Source organism: Microtus ochrogaster, unplaced genomic scaffold (assembly GCF_000317375.1).
Source record: "Microtus ochrogaster isolate Prairie Vole_2 unplaced genomic scaffold, MicOch1.0 UNK103, whole genome shotgun sequence".
Lineage (NCBI taxonomy): Eukaryota > Metazoa > Chordata > Mammalia > Rodentia > Cricetidae > Microtus > Microtus ochrogaster.
This window is the reverse complement of record NW_004949201.1, coordinates 73,329-75,794: the sequence shown is the minus strand read 5'-3', so window position 1 is coordinate 75,794 and position 2,466 is coordinate 73,329. Positions and strand designations below refer to the sequence as shown.

Here is a 2,466-nt window from a genome sequence, read left to right as displayed (position 1 = left end):
CTTTCTTTCTTTCTTTCTTTCTTTCTTTCTTTCTTTCTTTCTTTCTTTCTTTTCTTTTCACGACAGGGTTTCTCTGTAGCTGTAGAGCCTGTCCTGGAACTAGCTCGTGTAGACCAGGCTGGCCTCGAATTCACAGAGATCCGCCTGCCTCTGCCTCCTGGGTGCTGGGATTAAAGGCGTGCACCACCACCACCCAGAGCCCTGTGTTTCTCTGAGGGTCATCCCTGGTGTCCGTGACACTGTATCCATGTGTCTTTTTAGTCCCGGTCCCTCCCCCATTCCTCTAATTCGATCTCTAGTCCACAGTATGTATTTCTCTCCCCAACATTTTGACCTTTTCTTTCCTCTTTCAGTTCTGCTTTCTCTGAGGGTTTATGTCAGGCTGTCCCTCCCTGGAACCTTGCAGGCCTCTCTCACCCCCAGCTTCCTCTTGAGGATGGGCGAGCCCTCTGGCGTGGGAGGCTCCACAGGTGTTGTGTCACCCATGTCCCCTAGACCACCAGCGCCTTCTGGCCGGAATGGGCTCCCATCGGCCACAGCCACCGCCCGGTCGGCACCTCCCGTGCCAGTCTGGTCCGCAGCCGTCTCTTCATCTCCACCGCCGTCGGCTGCATCGCCTTCGCCCTCTCCCACGCCCTCTCCCTCGGCATCGCTGCCAGGGCCACTCGGCTGCTGGCCGTGCACCTCGTCGCCCGTGGGATCCGGCATGCCCGCCAGGAGCTCGGTCACAGTCACCTTCTTGGCGCTGTCTACCAGCCCGCCGCCAAACAGCGAGCCCCAGAGTAACCTCAGCGCCCCTGCAGCCGCGCCTGCGCCCGCGCCCCCAGCACACGACACCAGCGCCCACAGCAGCGCTGCCACCGCGGTGGCCGCCTCCCGCGCCGTCAACCTCCGCAGCCTCCGCACGCGCCGCCGAAGGCTACGGTAGCTCAGGCCCCGCAGTGTCCGGCCCGCCGCCGCCGCCAGCCAAGCCCACACGCCAGCGGCCGCTGCAACACCCGTCCCGTCGGGGCCCGCTGCGCCCTCCTCAGCTTCCTCCGTGTCCTCTTCCTCATCCTCCTCCGGCTCGCCCTCTGGCTCCGAGATCTGAGCAGCGATCTGCATCTCGAAGATCGTGTCCTCGCAGAAGCTTACAAACAGCTCCATCTTCTCGGACTCGCCGCCCTCGTTCACCACGTCGAAGATGAACTGGCGCTTGGATTCCTTCACCTGCAGAGAAGAGCAGATGGCGGGGTTCACTGTAGCAGGTGCCCTTTGAGAACGGGACTCACGTTGCCCAGGCTAGCCTCCAACTACTTAAAGAGTTGAGGATGGCCTTGAACTCCTGAAATTGTAATAGCACCACCCTCCACAATCTCCTTTATTACTCTTGGTGTAAATTATGCGTAAGGCTGTAGACATGGCTCAGCAGTTAAGTGCACTGGCTACTCTTTCAGAGGACCCCCAGGTTTGGTTCTCAGCATCCACAGCGCAACTTACCCACCCTCTGTAACTCCAGTTCAAGAATTTTCTGGACAGCACATACAGGCGGTGAATGTATTGCGTGCAAGCGTGTGTCTGAGTGTATGTGAATGCAGGGGACCTAGGATTCTGGGAGAAGCCATGAGTTGTGAGCCACCCAACGTGGGTGCTGGAAACCAAACTCGGGCCCTCTGCAAGAGCAGTAAGCACTCGTAACTGCTATTATTCTTTTCTCTTTCAAACCCGTGTGTCGAGGGTTTACTTTCAATAGATCGCAGCGAGGAAGCTGTTCTGCTGCGTGTGAAATCCCGACCCAGAAGCAGGTCATTTAGGAATGGTTTAGCGCCAGGTTCCACACTAATGTGCATGTAACGTGAGCGCAAGAGGGGGGCCCCCTTTCGGGCCATACCCTATTTCTCGGGATGAATGGCTCTCCACACCGGACAGTCCAGACGCATGGAGTGCGCGCGGGTGGAGGGGTGGGGGTGGGGGAGGATCCAACCATGTGTGCGAGCATAACTACTATTATTATTACTATTATTATTATTATCATCATCATCATTATTTTAGAGACAGGGTCTTACTATATGTTAGCCTGGAACTCACTATTTAGACCAGGCTCTCCTCAAACTTAGAGACTGACCTATCTCTGCCTCCCAAGTGCTAGGATTAAAGGGGTGCACTGCCATACCCCACACTTTTTTTCTTCTCTCTCTCTCTCTCTCTCTCTCTCTCTCTCTCTTTCTTTTTTGACACACGGTTTCTTTGTAGCTTTGGAGCCTGTCTTGGACCTAGCTCTTATAGACCAGGCTGGCCTCCAATTCACAGATACGCACAGAGATCTGCCTGCCTCTGCCTCCCAAGTGCCGGGATTAAAGGTGTGCGCCACCACTGCCTGTCTCATATCGTCTTTTTTTTTTTTTTTTTGCTTTTTCGAGACAGGGTTTCTCTGTGGCTTTGGAGCCTGTCCTGGAACTAGCTCTTGTAGACCAGGCTGGTCTCGAA

General features: G+C 55.7%; 1 protein-coding gene across 1 annotated transcript in view; it reads right to left on the bottom strand.

The window, feature by feature from the left end:
* LOC101991252 (ryanodine receptor 1) overlaps positions 1-2,466 on the bottom strand; it is a gene marked incomplete at its 5' end in the record, with an annotated part of 90,102 nt that overhangs the window by 16,530 nt on the left and 71,106 nt on the right. The window contains one exon of the mRNA XM_005371303.2: positions 418-1,209. Within this exon, the coding sequence (XP_005371360.1) occupies positions 418-1,209 (792 nt within the window). The remainder of the gene's footprint in view (positions 1-417; positions 1,210-2,466) is intronic.